This window comes from Portunus trituberculatus, chromosome 20, assembly GCF_017591435.1.
Source record: "Portunus trituberculatus isolate SZX2019 chromosome 20, ASM1759143v1, whole genome shotgun sequence".
Taxonomy (NCBI): Eukaryota; Metazoa; Arthropoda; class Malacostraca; order Decapoda; family Portunidae; genus Portunus; species Portunus trituberculatus.
In genome coordinates, this window is record NC_059274.1 from 4,214,493 (window position 1) to 4,233,732 (window position 19,240).

The following is a 19,240-nucleotide window of genomic DNA, read 5'->3' on the forward strand; positions in this document are numbered from 1 at the left end:
TGCCAGTCAAGCATAAGATCATGCAAGTGTCACTGAGGGAAATGGGAAATGCTAGGGTTTAGATAGGAGGGGAATGGATGGTGGTGTTGCTAAGATTATGTGGAGACAAGTGAAAGGTGATTGAAGCTGTGAAGAGTTCTTAGAATGTGGCATGCTAGATGTAGGAATTAGTAATATAAAAGTTGGTATCTGGGTCCTGTATTGCACTTTTCTCTGTCTCTTACAGGAGCTGCTGATACCAATATGTGCCTCAGGCAACATCCTGAGCCACCTGTAGCATCAAGATCAACATGAAGTTCAACAATTGATATCATATATCCATCCATTACCTATTGCCCTTCCACAAACAAGTGTGTTAGACTTGGTGTTAGCTAGCCATGGTGCTGGTACATGAGCTGCAGCAATGTTTTTTAAGTCGGAGACTCCACAACTTTTTTTTTTTTTTTTTAATAATAAAATTTTATCTTGACAATATGTACAATTCTTCTCCGGAGACTTTTCAGAGTACTGGAAATCTCACATGCCAAGGATGTCATGCCACTGCAGTACCACAATAAGTCATGGTAGATTGCAGGATAAATAAAGCCAGCAGTCCATGTCAGCATGTCATTTTATTTATTACTCTTCTTGCTCTTGATCTTCCTAAGGTAGAACTCAAGCTCCTTGCCCTCAAGAATGTAGCCATCAGCACGGCCACATTGGCCAGGGCGAGAGGAGATGCAGGCTGTAAAAAGAAATGCATGATTAGTTAGCATATGTTATGTGGTAGGGCAAGAATAGCCAAATGATGAAAAGTCAGAGTAACTATGACTGTGAGACAACATTGACCCAGCTAACCAGAACGGTACAGCAAAGTAGATCTAGTGGACAGTATAATCATCATGCTTATCTAGTGGACAGTATGTATAATCATCCTTATCTGATAGATATATTCTCTACAAAACTAAAAACTTGGCTCAGTCTTACCCAGGACACGACCAGTCATGAACTGGTCCTCAAGAGGTGACTCCACCTTAGCGGTGCGCTGACGTTCCTTGTACTTCTTTTCAGTCTTCTTGGACCTCTTCTTGTTGAGGACAGCTTCTTCAGCATCAGTCTGGTAAGGTGGAGGAAGGAACACCATTCAGAACCCTTATACCTCACCAATCACAAAGTATTGCTTTCAATATACAAGAATCAGAGTAACTATGACTATAGTATTTCAGCCAGTAGTAGCAAAAACTGCCACAGTGAACCTGTCAAGCAATTGTGTTCATCATATATATATATAACCTTGTAATAAGTGTATCTACTACAACAAAGAGGAGAAAATTGCTATTGTTCATCAAACTGAGGAGTAAAAATTACACACTAACATAAGCTATATAACGTGTGCCTACAACACTCCACAAAAATTACACACTAACATAAGCTATATAACGTGTGCCTACAACACTCCACAACAAGAAGTTTTACAGTTTTTAATTTACATGCCAATTTGGATAGCATCCAAGTACTCAAGTACTCATTTTCATCAACATAGCAAATAGTAAGATCACAACAGGATGTTAAATAAAAGTACCTACAGAAATTTATAAGATACATATGAAATACTAAATGCATATACACTGAGATGGAATTCATGCAACAAATTTTAAAAACCTCATGTCTTGAATGCAATATACTTTATAGTTCATTATTATCTTCCCTATCTCAACAGTGCATGTTTCCAAAGTATTGAGTTACCATGCCTAAGTAGAAAAATAAACAAAGAACATATAAATAAGCAATTCCTTGACTTACCAGCTTGGTGGTCTTCTTGCGGCCAAGAGGGAGGGCATAGTGACTTTCATACCACTGCCTGAAGGGTGCAGCATCAATCACAACGATGGCATTCTTCACCAGTGTCTTGGTACGCACCAGCTCGTTGTTACTGGCGTTGTACACCACATCCACCACACGCGTTTTCCTGGTCTGGCCTACAAAATGCATCACAAGTTATAAATTAATTTATAACTTACTCAAAATTACCTACATACTCAAATCATATCTCCTCCCAAGTTTATTTCTATAAAAAAAAAACTTGTGTGAAACTGGTAAATAGAGAGAGAGAGAGAGAGAGAGAGAGAGAGAGAGAGAGAGAGAGAGAGAGAGAGAGAGAGAGAGAGAGAGAGAGAGAGAGAGAGAGAGAGAGAGAGAGAGAGACTCTGACTACCTACCTTCAGAGCCCCAAGCAAAGTTTCCAGTATCCAGGCGGAGAGCACGGTACTTCTTGTTGCCACCACGGGTCCGAACAGTGTGGATCCTCTGGGGGCCAAGCTGGAACACAGGCAGTACATGAGGAAGTGCAGGACGGCTACCAGGATACCTCATGGCAAGGGAAACCTCAGAATATAGTACCGTGATAGCTGTCTTCAGCGATTAACTATGAGGAAAGTTGATTCATCATTTCAAAAGGCCTATATGTGTTTAATACTGGTCTTCCTGGTGTCAAAATTGAGAATATTCATTTTACCTTGTAAGGCAGACGTATCAATAGGTCATTAGAGCAAATCTAACATTGACATTATCTAACTACATGAAACAACAATTGCTCTAAAACAAGCAACAGTAAATGGAAGTTGTATACAAGATTAATTCTTTAATATCATGACCAGTAACCATGGTAACACACAACCGACATACCTTTGTGTTAGCGGCAGGGCGGCCGAGCTCAAACTTCCTCTTCTTGCGAGGTTGCGTGCGCTTGCCACCAGTGGCGCGCCGTTTATGCCAGTGGTCACGCGAGATACCTAGGGGAGTGGAAGAGTGAGTCAAGGCCAGACATACAAAGGCCCACTAAGACACATGCCAGCCTCCAAGTAGGTCTGAGAGTTGGCCAAAAGAATGGCATAAGTGTTTTGAAACCTCACTCTTAAACAAGTTCTTAAAAAATAGCATGGAAAAATTTTATACAATATACTACAAGAACAATAGCTCCTACACTGACACAATTCAGTTATAGTCACTACAAATGCAAAGAAACCAAACAGAATGATACTTGGAAATACCTCACAATTGTTCCCCTTCAATGCAGCCTTCTGACTACCAGTCTCCTAATATACTACAAAATCTTCTATAACCTCCATTATATTCATTAATTACAATACAGTATCCTAATTACCTTTACTAACTACCTAAAGTAATCTATGCTTCTAAAACCCAATCAAAACTTGCCCTGATTACCTTTACTCTACTACCTAACATCATTATTTTTGTTTAACTTTAACGTCCACATTTAACCATTTGAGGGTTGGACGGGCGATGACTGCTTTCTACTCTACTACCTAACCTAACCTGTCTCTAAAACCACACCTAAACACCTCCAAGTGCACCTAACTAAATTCCAGCTTTCAAGACCAGGAGTACGAGCAGAAAGAATTAATGCACACTAAAGAACCCACCACACTAGGATCAAGTGACTGAAGGTGACTCCATTAACTGGTACCCACAGGTAACCCAGGCCATTAGAAAAACTCAGCACATATGACTACCTGTATTTCCTCCTATATTCCCAGTGTTTCATCTTTCACTAGTTAAATATAGATAAAAGATGAAATTAGGTAATGCTTGGTTAGGTTAGATAATGTTGGGGGTTGAGCCAAAAGCATTAGTAAAGTGGCATGCTTTGTCTTCAATGCAAGCTTATTCAGATCCTTGCTGTGGCTGATTTGGACCTTTCCGACTTTTGCAGCCCATGACAAAATGTTTCTTTGGTGTAGATAATCAGTTGCCAGGCCAAGATGAGCAATGTGCAGTGATAGTGATACACGCACACGCACACGTTCATTGTGGTAATGTCCCCCCCCCCTGTACATTTTCAGTGTAATTTTTTACATTGCCTAACTAATAAACCGTTTATTATTATTATTATTATTATTATTACACACACGGCCCGGTAGCTCAGTGGTTAGAGCGCTGGCTTCACAAGCCAGATGACCAGGGTTCGATTCCCCGGCCGGGTGGAGATATTTGGGTGTGTCTCCTTTCACGTGTAGCCCCTGTTCACCTAGCAGTGAGTAGGTACAGGATGTAAATCGAGGAGTTGTGACCTTGTTGTCCCGGTGTGTGCCTGGTCTCAGGCCTATCCGAAGATCGGAAACAATGAGCTCTGAGCTCGTTCCGTAGGGTAACGTCTGGCTGTTTCGTCAGAGACTGAAGCAGATCAAACACACACACACACACACCGGCCTGGTAGCTCAGTGGTTAGAGCGCTGGTTTCACAAGCCAGATGACCGGGGTTGATTCCCCGGCCGGGTGGAGAAATTTGGGTGTGTCTCCTTTCACGTGTAGCCTCTGTTCACCTAGCAGTGAGTAAGTACGGGATGTAAATCGAGGAGTTGACCTTGTCCCGGTGTGTGGTGTGTGCCTAGTCTCAGGCCTATCTGAAGATCGGAAACAATGAGCTCTGAGCTCGTTCCATAGGGTAACGTCTGGCTGTCTCGTCAGAGACTGCAGCAGATCAAACAGTGAATTACACACACACACACACGATAGAAGAGAACGAGGAGACCTAACAATGTATAAAATAGTACCTAAGTGGCATTGAAAAAATAGACAAGGAAGACCTGGTGCTAGTGACAGAAGCAGCTAGGACAAGAGGACATGTAAAGAAGATAAGGATGAGGCAATGTGTGAAGGATATTGGAAAATACAGTTTCTACATAAAACAATGGAAAAGTGGAATACACTGGGTGAAGAAGTTGTTACAGCACATAATGTGCACAACTTTAAAGAAAAATTGGATAAATGGAGACAGGACACTATGAGGTCTGCTTGAACCCTGTACAATACAACTAGGTAAAATACAATATTAATTGAACAAATAAGGCCAGCAACACAGGCCAAGTATACTAGCAACAAGGGTCGAATGAGCGACTAACTGGTCCAAAAGAGCCAAGGTCCAAATTTGCTTGCAACGCTGTCTTAATATTTACTAGATCTTTCACTAGTTGGAAATATGGATAATAGATAAAATAAAGACCAGCTACATATTCGTATAACCCTCAGCGTAAATTATAAACTATTACCCTTAATCTCTTAATTTCCAGACCAATGAATATATTTAAGATACAAAATAATGATGCCTTTTCAAATGGTGACCTACACAATGGAAATAAAAAACATTGAAATTAAAGAACTGGATAAATATAAATAACACCTAACCTAAGAGAAATTTAGATTAGATGAAAACAAGAACTGGTGAGATTAAAACAGAGTGCTTGGTTAGATCACATTAGGTTCACTTTCATGGGTCAGTTCATTGTTAATCCCTTCAATATTAGGACACATTTTTATCTTGAGATTTGTGTACGATTAGACCATTATATTGACATTAGTGAGTGTCTACGGAGGTCAGAAGATTAATGTCCAGTCTTCACTATTTTAATCCCCACATAAGTTTCTGAAGCTGTATAAAACCACCAAGCAGTAACAAGAGTGAATGTAGAAATGCATCATAGTACTCAAGGGGTTAATTACATGACTGCATACACCATGATAAAAAAAATAAACAAAATTAATAAAACCACTCAAAATTAGTCACCAAAGATCAATTCCATAGAAGCTGATAGAAAACACTATTTGGCATTGTCCTAATATAATACAGTAGTCCCTTTAGCTCGCCTCGTTTCCTGGCTCCCCCTTCACAGATCTCTCACTTGGCTGACAGGACGTGGGAAGGAAAATTGGAATTATTGCAGTTTCAACCAATACACACCTAACTAAACACTTTCTCACAGTCTACATCACACTTCTACGAGCATTTCTAACCCCATTTTACCCCATTGGAAATTAATAACAAGCTTAGGTTAAGTTAGGTTACCACATAACTATACAAATTCTCATGGTCTAGATCACACTTCTAACCCCATTTTATCCCATCAAAAGTGAATAATAAGGCTAAGTTAGGTTTCTCAGGAGGTCCCCAAGCTTGTTAGACATAGGGAAAAAGAAATGAGATAGGGTATACTGGTTGAAACTGCATATTTACCAAAAAATATAACCAAAACTAACCTAATACTAACTTTAACCTAAGCTAGCTAATGTTAACTAGTTGTGGCGACACGCACCGCTGATACGTCTTCCTTTAAATCCTTCTGACCAATAAGGTGGTTAGGTTAGGTTAGTTTTGGTTATTTTTCGTTTCTTTTCATTTCCACGTCCTGTCAGCTGAGTGATGGAATTGCAAACGGGGTCCAGGAAACGAGGAGAGCTGAAGGGACGACTTTAATAGAACAGTACCCACTATTCACTGCAATACAATGCCACGCTAGCAGATAATGAGTTAGGGAAAAGACCTCGTTACAACTCTTAAGACAATATCATGTTTGCAGACAATACACCCACACCTCCCTTGCTACATCTACTCACACTGCAGCACATCACTAGGATTATGTATACACCCACCAAATATTCCCTAAACGTAAGCCATCACAACACACTAACCTAAACACAACAAAACATGCTGCCCTACACTACACTCCTTTTACACCGCTATTACACCAATATGGACCGTCCAAGCGAGGCCATTGTTCATATACCGTCAAATCAGTGGCATTCTGTGATAGAAGTACACGTGGAAGACACTGTGTCACTCGTGGTTGAGCTAATTCACAACACTGCTCCTTGTACCCCACCATAACATACTACAGGACACCGCCGGGCCCCACTTATTTCTTCTATAAAACTATCAATTCTCACATCCACAAAGCTAAAATCCCTCTCAGCGCCCTACCCATAGAATATCCTCCCTGTCTGCACTCAGACTACAGGGATGGCCAGGCAGATGATAGAAATAACACGGGATGAAAAGAATCAATGCTCACCCATGGCGGAGTGGTCGGGAAGGGAGGCCGCCGCGCCGCTGCCAGACGAATAACAAATGAAAGTAAAAGAGAATCGCTTTGCGCATTTTATTCATGACATACAAATATATCTGATGTATGAAAATAGTTTGATCTTTGTAGAAATTTCATTTTTTTATTAAAAAAGTGATTTATTGCAAGTTCTTAGTGATTACATACAAAAAAAAAAACAATGAAATGGTCATAGAAGTGACAACATTTCTTATGACATTTATTTTACCACCTACGCCATTACCTATATTTTCTTTCTTTTCTATATATAACCGTCTAGTTAATGACGATAGAAAATTAGCTACAAAAAAGAAACAATGGAAATCAGTTACGGTACTACCTAGATATAAGCACCATTTCCATTAGTTTCTATGAAAAATGCATATACATGGGAGGATCAAATTATAAACAAAATTATAATTTTGGAATTATACATCAATAAAAACTACCTAAAATTGGAATGACAGAAAAAGCTTCATTATACGAGGAGTGCCTGAAGAAATATCGGGCTGTTGTTTACCTCCTCCGGCTGACCTTGAAAAAGTGAGTCGATTGCTCGCCTTTCTGTCATTTTTTTAATGGCCTGCTGTCTTGTGTGCGCTTTATACGGCTACATGTGGGGGTAATAGACAGCAGATCATGCCCTGGTGCCAGTTCCCCGGCATTTTGGGCCAGGATTGATGCGTCACGCTGGACTGAGCAAAGGGCGTGGAATGGAATTTTATAACTAACGTCAAGTTACGTTCAAATACAAAAGGAAAGAAAGATGCCATAACTAGAATGCAATGTTTGTGTTGTGGGTACAAAGAGGACACGTGCATTGCTTCAGATGAAAGTGTAGGTGGCTAAATGTCGTAAGTGAAGGTGTTAACGACACTGTCACGCACGCAGAGGAGGAAGTGTCACCCCGCCGCCCATTGTTAAGTGGTGACGGGAGCTTTGTTGCGTTAAGGGGTGAAGAGAGGGCTATTACCTTATTTCTAGCATATGGTGACTACTTGGATGGTGTGTGTCGGGTATGGTGCAAAGTTCTTATTGAAAAGTACCCTTCACATTCCAAAATATTTTATTAGCATAAATTTGCATGTTTTCTTAGCCAGTGCAATGACAAGTTCTCAACCGAAATATATTTTCACCCCTCTTTTTTTTTTTTTTTTTTTTTTTTATCTGCCGGGGCCAAAGCTGCCTGCACTGCATTATGTAATTCATAGACACCAGAAAGACAATTGTTGTAAAGTGAAGTCTAACCTAACCCAACAATCCTAGCCAGGAAATAACTCCTTCCCCAACACTCACAACTCAAGTGTACAACTATTTCTTAATTTTCATCCTAGTTCAAGTAATTGAATACTCTCAATGGCAAGATCTATTTGACGAAATAAGTCAGCATGTAAAGTGCTGTTTACTGAAATAATACTGATATTATAGAAAACCACTACTATCATATTTTTTCCATGCTTCAGATATTTATTACTACAATTCATTTCCTCAAGAACATTGTCAGATAGAAAATTGCAGCATTAAGGAAGCAATCTGTAGGTAATTCTATTAATGCAGTTGCATGGATGATTGTTCTTTGCAGGTTGTGAATGAAAGAGTAAGATACCAGGAGACTAATAGCACTTAATACAAAGTCTTTGTATGTCTCACTATATAAGAATATATAACTAAATTACTTTTGTGAGTGGCTTATTATTAATGGTAAGCAAATGATGCATAATAAATTATTTGAGGTTTGTGCTTACAGGAACACCGAGTGACATTAGGAATAGCATATTCATCATGGCGTCACCCGAGCGCCGGGAACAGTCCCACTCGAGTGACAAAGCATACGACTGCACAGACTGTGGAAAAGTGTTCTCAAAAAATAGTGATCTGAAGAGACATGTGATGATCCACACAGGCGAGAGGCCATACGTGTGTGAGGTATGCGGACTTGGATTCATTGAGAGAGTAAAACTAACCTTCCACAAGCGGCACCACACGGGCGAGCGGCCCTTCGAGTGTTCCGAGTGTCACAAGACTTTTATAAAGAAAAGTGATCTCAAGAACCACCAAAAGACTCATTTTGGCGAAAAGAATTTCATCTGCAGTGAATGTGGGAAGGCATTTCTGAAGAACAGTGATCTCAAACGGCACACTAGACTCCACACAGGGGACCGCCCCTTTGCATGCATACTGTGCAGCGCATGCTTCACTGAAAGTGGCAAACTGAAGAAACACTTTATGGTTCATACTGGTGAGAAGCCCGTTGCCTGCACCCAGTGTGGCAAGAGGTTTGCACAGACCTCAGACCTACGGCGGCACAACCGTGTCCACACAGGGGAACGGCCCTACGTCTGTGAGGTGTGCCACCAAAATTTTAGTCAGCGCCACATATATAAGGACCACATGAAGCACCATGGTGTTCCACCAGGTCCACCCATGCCCAGAAATTACACCCGACCATCAAATGCTGAACCCATCTTACCCTTGCCATCAAATGTTAACATGATGGTGGACAGTGCAGCTCCTCCTGGTGGTGGCAACAGGGCAGCCACAGGACGGCCCTTCCCAGCAAGTGGCAGCAAGACCGGTGACTCGTCAGACTCTTCATCCTTCCTCCAGGTGGATGTGTGTGTGAAGGATGAAGTGCTGCATCTCGGGGACGAGTGCCGTCCCTGTCCTGCTGATCTCACTTAATGAAACTTTTTTTTTTTTTTTCCTCCATTTATCACCAGCACCATTTCACAATCCTTTACATTATTTTCCCCCACTGATTGAAGATGTACAAATTGTAGCCTTGAACTTGAATCCTATTTAACTAGAGAATTGACACAAATTTTCCAGGTGATAATCCCCACATTATGTGAAGCTATTCTACCTATGTGTTTTGATCATGTTATTATGGCTTGTGAAAGAATGACAGCATAATGTTATTTTTTTTTTAAATATAGCCGAGCTTTTGTTGTGTGTGTGTGTGTGTGTGTGTGTGTGTGTGTGTGTGTGTGTGTATTTGTGTTTGTGTGTGTGTGTGTGTGTGTGTCTATGCACATGATGATTTTGGGTGTGGGAAGTGTTGGGTGTATTGTGCAAAGAAAGCTTTTCACACTGCTTATGCCTGTCAAGTCCACACTGTCATTCCTCAGTTATCTCACCATGATAACTTTTGGATTTTAGGATATTAGCGCAAAATGATCTCTGTGTGTTAAAGAATTTATAAAGCTGTAGTTGCATTCAAGGGATGAATGTGTTTAAGAATTTTAATTTTAAAATGCTGTGTACAGAATTGGTAGCAGGTTGATCTTGGGTTACTATGTATTTAAATATGCAGTGTTATGAATCTAGATTTGTTCATTCTTTGGGAATGATAAGAAGCAGCTGTATTGTATATGAAGAAGATTATGGTTCAAACAATGCATATAAAAAGCACATACACACATGGTTATGAATGTTATTGACAGCCTCCCTAATTTTTAAGTCTCTAATTCAAAAGATATTCTAAACAGTTGAACAATTGCTGTAAGACTTGCCATCACCTTTAACTCTGGTAAGGATTTATCTCCTTTACATTAATTTCTGTGTAGTGTCTGTTACTTTCATTTGTGTATTCTGTTTCATTCTCCACCATGCACACTTACTATTCTCTCTCTCTCTCTCTCTCTCTCTCTCTCTCTCTCTCTCTCTCTCTCTCTCTCTCTCTCTCTCTCTCTCTCTCTCTTAATTTATGTCTCAAATGTTACTTAATGGAGTAGACATCTCTTTATCAGTCAAAGCACAAACTCATCACAACTCAGCTTCCATATCTTATCTTAATTATCCTGATATCTTATCCATGGAACTCCCTCAGTTTAACATAATCTTTGCAAGGCAGCACAGTCATTTCACTTCATAAAGCCACAGCACATACACACTTCTAGCTCACATTTACACTATCTGTTGTGCCATAGGTGCCAAGATGGTGGTGATTGAAGTGCAGCCTGAGTACGGCTATTGTGTGTTGGTGGCTGTGGGATCTTCCTTCATGTTGATCTGGAAAGCCATGAAGGTGAGTGCTATGCGCATCTGGCAGTCTGAAGACAACATACGGTGAGATTTGTAAGAGAAATTAACTTGTGTAAAATTTATGGTTTCAAATTATTTTACTTTCCATAATATTTAACATCAGTAGAATAAATTTTAGTTAGCTTGTCTTGTATAATTGAATTAACTGATAATCTATCCAGTTAAGTGAAAAATATTTTGATTATCTTGCAAGCAATCAAAAATTGATTAGACGATCTTCCAGTTAAGAAGTACATTGTTTTTAGGTAGTTATTTTTCCTTATAAATAGTAGCTATCAACTGCATTTTATTAGTGGTCTCAGTAGTTTTGCAGTATTTATTTTTTTATTATGATTCCATTGTAGGGTGACATGTATTTCTGAGAAGTACTGAAAAAATAATAAAAGTGGATTAAGAATGAAGAATATTCAAGAATTTCAACTTGTACAAAGTTTCATGTTCATGCCCGAAGATGTAAGGGGATAAAAAATTAATATTGACAGAATAGAAGTATGCCAGGAGTTAACATGGTACACAGTGCATGATAGTTCAGCTTCTCTAAGAATTAGCTAAGCCAAATATCACATGACTGGAAAAGCAAATAAATTCTGCCATTGTATAAGGAAACAAAGGATTAGAGGGGCTTAATAACTACAACACAATAACATTTTAGAAATAAAACCACTGAAGAAACCCAAGAAGTATCAAAATGCATAGTTGGGAGCAAAACAAAGAAACTTCATCATGATAACCAATAATTTATAATTGGAGATAAATTTATTTCCTGAGATAATCCAATTCTTGAAAACTTAGAAAATGTAAAAGTTTAACATATTATTGTTCTAAATACTAAAATTATTGATTATCACTGGTTTGGAACCAAAAGTATCAGTGATATTAATGAATTGATAATGTAAAAAAAAATCATTAATGATAAACATTGTTATAGCAATAATTCATTGCAGTAACACCCACATGATGGTAATGGCATTGTCTACAACAAAGTAGGAAAACTTAGAAGCTGCGTAATTAACCCTGTAATGAAGAATTATGACTTCAGACAAAATAATGAATGATTGTGGAATTTAGGATTGAGTGCACTGACAGGCTTCACTCAATATGGAGAGAAAGAGTGAGGGTGAGTGAGTGGAGTTCATTCAAATTTAATAATGAAAAAAAATTGTGTTCCAGTGGACTGACCATAATGAAGGCATGAATACTGGGGCTGTAAAACCTGGTGAAGTGTTATCAAATGGGTATTAATGGCAGTGATATTAAGAGAACTTCTCAGGGCAATGTTTTGTTACATGCAGTTATGAAAATAGTATGATAGTGGGGGATCCATTGCAAATCTAGACGCAAAAACAAAGACTTCACTTTAATGTGTAAGAGGAGAGGAAGTACAGTAGTTGTTAGGCAAACGTGATGAGAAAAAGGAAGGATTGGACTTGAAGATTGAATTGGTGTAGTTGTGGAATAGATGATCAACTAAGAACAGAAACAAAGTTTAAATAGAAAAGGGAAGACTATTTTACAAATATGGATTCCCAATAGATATAGACACACTGTACAAATGTAAAGACTGTTAACAGATATAGACTGCTATCGATGTAGAAAGAGGTGTTAAAAAATTATTTGGGACAAAGTCAAGAGGATATTAGTTATGAATTGACTTTAAGAGCGGTTTTACTAAAGACCAAAATGGCATTCTGCATGGTAATAAGAAAGGTAAATAATTGACTTCAGGAGAACATCTATTTTATAATAATAAATAAATGCAAGTGAAACAATAAGACCTTTTAAAATAAAAAGCATTCTTCATAAAAGCTTTTCTGCAATCTTTGAAAGGTGACTCTTTACTTTTAGGTTGGCCATCTGCGAAAAAAACTCCAGATCAAGTACCCAACAATGTACAGTAATGATAATCAACTCTTCAACTGCTACCAGAGGGCACACCAAAACACGTAAGTCAATAAGTTTATGGTACTGTACCTAGTGGAGTATTTAGTCTGGCCAACCTTAGTCTGGCAAGAGACCTATTAATGTACAGTAACAAATGAGAGTAATTCAAGAGTATCTCACAGCCCTGTATAGAAAACTTGACAGGAATCAGTAATGAAGTGATGTCAACACATCATCTTGAAGTAGTTTGATCATCTGGAGAGAAGGAGTTAGAAATTATCATTATAGATCAATACATTAGATGCTTTTGTGTGAAAGGAAAAAGATCCCCTGGTAATAATATTGGAGTATGCACAATAAAAGGGAGTAACCATGAATGTAATAGGAAATAAATAATGTGACATTGCAGCAGTAAGTAAGAGATTGAAATTAATAAAAGGAGAGGATTTGATGGGATGGAGATGCTTTAATTTCATGATGTTTAATAGAGCTACATATGTGGATGGATCCTCTTCATGCAGTATAACGAGTGTTATACATCTTAGCAACTATGGAAAAAAAGAGAAATTGGTAGAGAAGTAATTAACTGGCACAAAAGGTTAAATACTTCCTTGTAAGACTTTTGTGACAAATATTTCCTACACCATTATTCAAAGCCTTGGTGTGCCTAGAAATGGTATACATATGTGCAGCTTTTGTTAGGGTAAAAACTTAAAATAAAGTTAATCATTTGATCCCATGACAGTTGACAATGAAAAATTGTCATTGCATATCCTAAGATCCTATAAGAACAAACTGAAACTTTATATCAAAGAAAATAAACACGATTCAAAGTACGCAAGATTAAGTGCCATGCAAAAAGAAAGGGGAAATATTTAAAAATCTGAAAGACCAGGAAGACCATAGTACAGCTTCCCTAAACACATGTGACAAAGCATAGGCATACATATTAGGCAACTTTACTCATTTATTGAAGGATTCATTCTAAATCTTCAGCCTTGAGAACTACCCTACCTTCCTGATGCTGCTGCTTCTGGGTGGACTGCAGCATCCAGTGGTGTGTGCTGTCGGTGGCACTGTGTGGTGTCTTGGACGCATTGCCTTCGCTACCGGATATTACACTGGAGGTATGATACCTTTGCTTGGCGTTCACTGTGATTGTGTGTCCTTGTCTGCCCTCCTTTGCAAATAATGACCAAATGTGATTCTTGAGTGCCATAAACTCTTGGGATGAGATTATCTGTAGCTATACCATATTCACTTTTTCAATACCAAACAAAAGTAGAAAGAGAGTCTTATGGAGAAAACATTTAATAATAAAATGAATAAATAAAACAAAACAAATAAAGATCAGTGCATCCAAACTGTAGTCAGGTAATCAGTAATACTCCAGACACATGTTACTATAGAAGTATCTAGAATACAAGTCTCACTCACTAATTTTATCTTACAGACCCTAGCAAACGCACAAGAGGAACATTTGCTTATCTGGGCCTGATAGCAATGCTGTACAGCACTGGGCGCCTTGCCACTCGCCTCCTTGGCTGGTATTAGGGCACTAATAACTCTCATCTAAAGATATTGTGCTCTTGGTTAAATTTTTGAAGTAAAATTGCTTCTCTTGTATGGAATGCAAAATCTTATTGAATTGTATTTTGTGGTTGTTCATAAGCTTGCAGCTATGTTGTACTCAATCATTTTAATCTTTGAATGTTATTGATAATGTAGTTGTATAACATGCCTTATTAACATAGGAAATTGTATGAAATATTCCAAGATCCTGTACAATCCAATAGTAAGATACCATAGTGACAATTCCTGTAATATAATGTAAACCATAAATAAAGCTACAAGTGGTGTACTCATACCTTCTAAATCCTTAAGATCTCTTAGATGTACTTATCAAACACAGAATATGAATAGAAAACATTTTTATTAATTTAGACTCCTTACTTAAGAATTAAACAGGAAAGTACTAGTAATCAGTTAAGAAACTTCCTGATCCCTATAGCAACACTGTAATATGGAGACTGTTCATTCTACCCACCCAGAAAGGCTACATCAGTGCTCGACCTACTTGTAGAACTCGTGATCTGACTCATCTTTCTTCACATTGTTCTTGTAGGCCTTCTCAAAGTCCTTGGCTAGCACAATGTACCTGTTCTCCCGCACAGCATGCATACCAGCCTCTTGACAGATGGCGTTGATATCGGCACCAGATATTCTGTCAGGGCGTGCAACATAATCCTCTAAATCAACATCTTCACTGAGGTTCATTCTTCCAGTGATGGTTGAGAAAATGAGACGTTTCTGTCTTCGGTCTGGCAGCGGGAACTCAATCTTACGGTCAAGTCGTCCAGGCCGCAGGAGTGCCGGGTCCAGTGTATCTGCCCTGTTGGTGGCCATGATGACCTGTGGAGAGGTACAACTTGGTGTCTTTTCACACATGCACGATGGCACTTAAAAAAAACAAAACATCAAAATAAACTATGAAAACAATGTCAACCAGTGGAAAAGTTACACAAGGGATTCACTTTAACCAGAACACAAGCCAGCATGAGCCTCACCTTGACGTTGGTGGTCTGATCAAAGCCGTCCATCTGGTTGAGCAGCTCCAGCAGGATGCGCTGCACCTCCCTGTCAGCGCCAGTCTGGGCATCAAAACGCTTAGTGGCAATGGCATCGATCTCATCAATGAAGATAATGGCTGGTGCATTTTCCCTGGCCAGCCTGAACACGTCCCTCACCATGCGTGGCCCCTCTCCTAGGTATTTCTGTACAAACTCAGAACCCACCACCCTAATGAAGGAGGCAGTGGTGTGGTGGGCCACGGCCTTGGCCAGCATGGTCTTGCCACAGCCAGGGGGCCCAAACATCAGTACACCTCTTGGGGGGTCAATACCAATCTGCTTGTACAGGTCAAAGTGAGTGAGGGGTAGTTCCACAGCCTCCTTGATCTCCTGCTTCTGCATATCAAGACCACCAATGTCTGAATAAGCCACATCTGGTTTCTCATCAGCCTGCAGAAAAAAAAGGGAAAATTAATTGAGTATTCATAGCATATCTAATGTGTAATAAAAGGCAAAAGTGAACAATTTCTAACAGAGTACTTTCGTGTTGAGCTAATCATCTTTCAATCTACATAGCAAGCTGACAAATCCTCAAAGTAAAGCTAAAACTAAGCACTTACATACATGTTTTGATCAATACAATTATGAATAACTGCTTTAAGAGTTAACTGTAAACAAAGCTGAGCCAATGAGGAAGCATAGCAATAAAGTTTTGGAACCACTGCTCAATATCATCAGAAATCAATAAATATACAAACTCACAACACTATTGAAATCCGAACAAGACAGGACTAGAGCAGCCTTATGTAATAAACGGATCAATTGAGAGAAGGTTTAATGAAAATAACAACACACCTGCAGCATAGAGATGGAGGAATCAGCCTCAGGGGGAAGCACGTCTACCAGGGCATTGCTATGTTTATGCAGTGCCACCGAGGCTGACGGCTTGAGTAATTCCCGGTCAATAGTGGAGAGGATCCGCACATAATAGTTAGAACCTGTAGTGGAGCCAACAATACCCGTGTTCTGGTCCACAGCCTCCAGAAATTGCCCAATCACCAAGGGCACACTCTGGATCCTTTTAACCTGAAGGATACAGTAATTTGTTATCTCTGTTATCCTTCTCAGATACAGTCTTACACTAATCAACACTAGAACAGCATTACCTTCTGGTCCTCCTATATTATCATCCTTCCACTAATTATTCCTACAAGCTCTCACATTACATTCATCAATTAATCTTTCCTCAAACTCATATCTAAATACCTCACATAAACCCCTTTCTGAGATAAATTTATACAGCAGCAAAAATGAGAGTAAGAGAATGATTTATATATATTCTAGCCATGGAGTTCAAGCTTAACCAAATAAGAAGAAATATAGATAAAAAGAAAAATACTTCTACAAAGTCTTTTCATCTCCTTCATTATCATTCTTTCACTAACTACTCTTACATTCCATCCGTCAATTAGTCTTGCCTGGAACTCCCTCTCTGCTTCTGTATTTTGAACATCCTATGAACTGACTTCAAGAGTTATCCCTTTTTTGGGGGCTAACTTTCCCAGACCTGCAAGGGAGCCAGCAACTAGGTGGGCCCTTTTATTTGTTTTATGTTGCCTTTGGCCAGCTATTGTTCCTCACATAATAAAGAAAAAAATATACCTAAATGCCTCACAGAAGCCACCTGAAACAAAATTCTATACAGCAACAGAAATAAAAGAGGATGATTTATGTATATTCTTCAAGCCAGCTTAATCACACAAGAAGGATTATAGAAAAAAAAGACAAATATTAATGTATGGTCTTCTCACCTCTTCTTGTGCATGCCTATACTCCTTCTTCAAGTTGTGTAGCTCGTCCTTGATGTAGTCCTCTTGCACCCTGAGGTACTCTAGGTTCTGCAGTAGCCGTTTGTACATGTTGTAATCATCCCGGGCAGACTCATCATTCACCATCGTCAGGCCACCCACCACCGGCCCCTTCACCTCGGCTATCTCCTCCACCTAAAGCAAGGAATGATGTAAGAGAGCTTACTTAGTGCTGCACAATATCCTGCTAATTTTCTCCCCTTGCCTGCTTCTGTATTTCCATCTTCCTAAGATATTTATCCCATTATTTTGGCTAACTCTCTCAGACACGCTTGGGAATTGGCATCTAAATGGGCACTTTGTTTAATTGTTTTTGTTGCCCTTAGCCAGATTTCTCCTCTAACATTAATAAAACTTTACTGAAGAATTGTATTATGATAGTGAATGTATTTGATGTTGCTACCAGTCAGCAAGAAAGTTTCATACAACTGTTAAGTCATACAGCTGAAAAGTTTAAATGCAGAGGATTCCACAAGCTGAGGATGAAGGAGGAAATATGAAAAATGTTGTATTCATTACTCTGAAAAACTATTCTTAATATTTATTCTCTGTTCCTTATACAAGAGAGAGAGAGAGAGAGAGAGAGAGAGAGAGAGAGAGAGAGAGAGAGAGAAAATGACAACAGAGTGATATGTGACAGAAAGTGAAGACAAATTATCTAAAAGGGCATCAAAATTTATCAGAAAAATAGTTTTATCTGCCAAATTGCTAAATAGTTAAACTTATTCTGGACATCACCCTACTTTTGCATTTCAACAATTTCACTTTCTTCCTATCACTATCCTAATAACTAAACACTTGTTGGTACTTTATTATCAAAGTTTCATCACTGGATCCTCTATATAACTACAATTGAACATCATTTGCATTTTCAGCTATCCTAAATTTATCTATCAAAATACTCGATATGGCAAGATCTACCTCAGCTATGGATTCTGGATTTTATACCAAGAGATGCTGATTACCAAATGTTCTATTCATAATAACTGTAAATATGCATATAGCCAGAGGGAAAAATAATAAAATCACATGGACTTCTCATTCTTGCAGGTCTTAGCTAATTTATGTTATGGTATGAGTAATATCGTCACAAATTAGGGGTTGGGTTAAGTAGGATTAGGTCTGATTTCACTGAGGAATAGCACAATGCCACTATATTTACTAACATACATTTACCCTTCATCAGCAAGTCTTTCCAATCATCCAAAGTGGAAAGTGCCGTGACAGGCAACCAGTCACCCTACACTGGCCGGTGAGGAAATACCCAGTACTACGCCACAAACATTTACACAGGCTTAGATCACTGCCCAGTAAGACCATCCAATTAGTTTCTGTTCATATAATAGTAGCAGAAGTTACTCACTTTATCCGATGGAACAGTGATTCCGATCTCCTCCATGATGGTGTTTTGACTCAGCACTCCCTTGACTTACACCATGAAAACAACGCCGCCAACCCTCGACTTGCTTGCCATGACGAGGGTGCCAGTGTTCTTCTTTTATTTCCCCGTGGAACTATACACAAATAGAGATTCTATCAAAGGAAATAAGTAACTAAAAGAAATTTCTAAAAGCAAGATACAACACAGCCACATGCACGAAAGGAGAGAAAGTTCTACCCCAGAACATTTAGCTCATTTGCTCGACTGTTGTGAGGGTGACTGATGAGTGACATGCTCCCCAAACCTTTTCAGACTAAGTGGGATAAAGTATGGTCTCTCTCTCTCTCTCTCTCTCTCTCTCTCTCTAAGACATTACCGCAAGTCCACGTCCCGCAAATTTTCACGAGAAGCCATATCATTAGATAACATTCTTGCCTCCAAAACAAATATATATCGATCACATTTCAATATTTCCGGGATATTGTCAGATCATCACATCATCATGGATTTCTTTCTAAACGTTTCCTCCATGCATCTTCTTGGAGTATGTATATTTGGTCAAGTACTAATTATAACAAATAATGTTGTTGAGGAGTGGTATAATGACCTGAACAAACTCTG

At 39.0% G+C, this 19,240-nt stretch overlaps 3 protein-coding genes across 8 annotated transcripts; 1 reads left to right on the forward strand and 2 right to left on the reverse strand.

Moving 5' to 3' along the window:
- Nucleotides 1-592: 592 nt before the first annotated feature.
- LOC123506724 (40S ribosomal protein S8) lies at nt 593-6,901 on the reverse strand. Of its 2 annotated transcripts, none has more exons than XM_045258994.1 (6): nt 6,846-6,901; nt 2,665-2,771; nt 2,199-2,298; nt 1,783-1,958; nt 967-1,096; nt 593-724 (listed from the first exon to the last, which is right to left on the reverse strand). In XM_045258994.1, exons 1-6 carry the CDS (start codon nt 6,847-6,849, stop codon nt 612-614), a joined length of 630 nt encoding a protein of 209 aa, XP_045114929.1. In that variant the 5' UTR covers nt 6,850-6,901; the 3' UTR covers nt 593-611. The 2 variants fall into 2 exon arrangements, with proteins under 2 accessions (XP_045114929.1, XP_045114930.1); XM_045258995.1 differs by lacking the exon at nt 6,846-6,901 and adding an exon at nt 6,755-6,778.
- Nucleotides 6,902-7,326: 425 nt separating this feature from the next.
- LOC123506553 (gastrula zinc finger protein XlCGF7.1-like) lies at nt 7,327-14,661 on the forward strand. Of its 5 annotated transcripts, XM_045258747.1 has the most exons (5): nt 7,359-7,418; nt 10,805-10,902; nt 12,765-12,862; nt 13,797-13,927; nt 14,254-14,661. In XM_045258747.1, the coding sequence occupies exons 2-5, from the start codon at nt 10,813-10,815 to the stop codon at nt 14,352-14,354; spliced, it is 420 nt and encodes a 139-aa protein (XP_045114682.1). In that variant the 5' UTR covers nt 7,359-7,418; nt 10,805-10,812; the 3' UTR covers nt 14,355-14,661. The 5 variants fall into 5 exon arrangements, with proteins under 5 accessions (XP_045114679.1, XP_045114682.1, XP_045114680.1 ...); XM_045258748.1 differs by lacking the exon at nt 7,359-7,418 and having other exon boundaries at nt 10,582-10,902; XM_045258744.1 differs by lacking the exons at nt 10,805-10,902; nt 12,765-12,862; nt 13,797-13,927; nt 14,254-14,661 and adding an exon at nt 8,623-10,298 and having other exon boundaries at nt 7,327-7,418.
- Nucleotides 14,662-14,716: 55 nt separating this feature from the next.
- On the reverse strand, nt 14,717-18,756 carry LOC123506552 (26S proteasome regulatory subunit 6B). The gene is made up of 5 exons (XM_045258743.1): nt 18,602-18,756; nt 17,182-17,373; nt 16,226-16,456; nt 15,368-15,820; nt 14,717-15,212 (listed from the first exon to the last, which is right to left on the reverse strand). The coding sequence occupies exons 1-5, from the start codon at nt 18,635-18,637 to the stop codon at nt 14,874-14,876; spliced, it is 1,251 nt and encodes a 416-aa protein (XP_045114678.1). The 5' UTR covers nt 18,638-18,756; the 3' UTR covers nt 14,717-14,873.
- Nucleotides 18,757-19,240: the final 484 nt, after the last annotated feature.